Source organism: Vollenhovia emeryi, unplaced genomic scaffold (genome assembly GCF_000949405.1).
Source record: "Vollenhovia emeryi isolate VEMERY1.0 unplaced genomic scaffold, V.emery_V1.0 DF942447.1, whole genome shotgun sequence".
In the NCBI taxonomy this organism is placed as follows: domain Eukaryota; kingdom Metazoa; phylum Arthropoda; class Insecta; order Hymenoptera; family Formicidae; genus Vollenhovia; species Vollenhovia emeryi.
The window spans coordinates 1-2,178 of record NW_011963919.1 but is presented as its reverse complement, the minus strand read 5'-3'; the positions used below and the strand labels follow the sequence as shown (position 1 = coordinate 2,178).

Here is a 2,178-nt window from a genome sequence, read left to right as displayed (position 1 = left end):
TCTATAAGTTAAAGAAAAATAAAAGTGTTGTCATTAAAAAGGTTATTGGTTTATCTTTGAACGTATTTTTCAAAAAATATCGAAAAAAGAAAAATTTAATAGTATTTTGATCAATTTTAGCCAAATTTTTTTCTCAATGAAATCTTTTTTTTTTAAATCGAAGGTGCTTCATTGAGAAAAAATAATTTAGATGAAAATTGATTAAAACACTTCATATTTTTTATTTTTTATTTTTCAATATATAAATGTCTAAATATGAATGTGACTTATTTTATAGTAGACTAATAATGTTCTATATTTTATAGGTTTCTCTTCGCATAAAGAATTATTATTTCTTGACAGATTTTCATCAAACGGATTTTCATCAAAGTTATATCACGAATTTTCATCAATCAATTACAGGTAAAAAATATATTAATTAATTTAAAAAATGCCAAAAATAAAAAGGAAATATTATCGAAGAGCACAAGCGATAACTAATCTAGTAATTAATACTGTTCAAAGTGAGAATGTAACGCCGTTATTAGAAAGTACACCTTCAGTTTCAAATAATAATTTAGAGAATAATAATCACTTAAATTATAAGGATTGCAATAATTTTCAGTATATCAATAATGATTTAGAAGCCGTGAATAATTATAATTCGGACAGTGATTCCGATGATCATACAGAACGTAATTTTGTGAATAACTGTGAATCTACAAATTCTACTTCTGATTCTCCAAGTTGTATATCTTGGTTGCAAGAATGGGCAATTAGAAATAATATAACTCATACTGCGTTAAATGAATTAATATCTAATATAAAACCTAAATATCCAGATTTGCCTAAAAATGCTCGCAGTTTATTAGGAACTCCCAGGAAAGTCAATGTAGACATCGTTGCACCAGGACATTACTATCATTTTGGTTTAAGTAACTGCATCGAAAGACTTTTATCGCGATGTTCTTTTCAAAATTTACACTGTATTGAAGTTAACATTAACATCGATGGTCTACCATTATTCAAGAGTTCAAGTAGTCAAGTTTACCCTATTTTATGCAATTTAGTCGGAAATTACAATGAAGTTGATGTCATTGGAATTTATCACGGATATGAAAAACCCACAGATGCCAATGTATTTTTACAATCTTTCACAGAAGAAGCAAAAAATTTAACTATTCATGGTATAAAAATTAAAGTTCACACTTATTCATTTAAAATTAAATCTTTTATATGCGATGTTCCTGCTACATCTTTTATTACTTATACAAAGAGTCATTCGGGTTATTATGCATGTTTTAAATGTACAGCTAAGGGCGAATATTATCTCAATAGAATGATTTATCCATATTTGAATAGTTGTCAATTAAGAACAGATAACGATTTCCGATTAAAATTACAGGAAAACCATCATACAGGTACATCAATACTTGAATCGATTCCTAATATAAATATGGTGAATGATTTTCCCTCTGATCCGATGCATTTAATATTCTTGGGAGTTGTTAAAAAATTGATTTCTTTATGGTGTTACGGAAAACCTAAAACAAAGTTATCCTTTTATCAAATTTCTGAAATATCAAAGTTATTAGAACATACAAAAAAATATATAGGGTAAAGGCAGGCATTATGGCCAGGCAGGTAATATGGCCACAACGCCCGTATTAAATATTCTAAACATTGATAAACATCAATAATGTATAAAAACCAATTATTGTAGCTATTCTTGAAGTTTGGTAAAAAAAATCTCTCTATTTTGTTGTTATTTGTGGTTTGGTGCTTCATTGTTCTCCATAACCATCAAAATATATACGTCAAAGTGAGACATGGCACTTCCAACTAAGTAAGATTTTCAAATTAAAACAAAATAATTTTGGCTTTTCTCATTACACATTTCAAAACCTAAACCTTGGCTATATTTTTATAATAAATTTATCGTGCTTTGCCCATTATTTTGATAATTATAATGCACATTATTAAATGTATGCTTGTCGGCTAATATGGCCAGCGACAAAGGTAGCTACTATGGCCAGCGAGTACAACAAAGTATAGAGTACGCCAGTGCTGAGTGTGATAACAGCGAAGAAAGAAAATAATTATTTCTCACAATTTATTAATAAATTGTGAGAGCACGGCGTTACGTAGAGAGAGTGGACATACACATACACATTTCTTAAATGTGTATTCGTATGTTTG

The 2,178-nt window shown here is 28.4% G+C and overlaps 1 protein-coding gene across 1 annotated transcript; it reads left to right on the top strand.

Annotated features, from left to right (window-relative positions):
• Positions 1-216: 216 nt before the first annotated feature.
• LOC105568806 lies at positions 217-2,119 on the top strand. Its single transcript, XM_012024776.1, has one exon. The coding sequence runs from the start codon at positions 431-433 to the stop codon at positions 1,598-1,600; it is 1,170 nt and encodes a 389-aa protein (XP_011880166.1). The 5' UTR covers positions 217-430; the 3' UTR covers positions 1,601-2,119.
• Positions 2,120-2,178: the final 59 nt, after the last annotated feature.

Coding starts and splice junctions, on each gene's coding strand:
- LOC105568806 (XM_012024776.1), top strand. CDS start 431: ATGCCAAAAATAAAAAGGAAATATTATCGAAGAGCACAAGCGATAACT.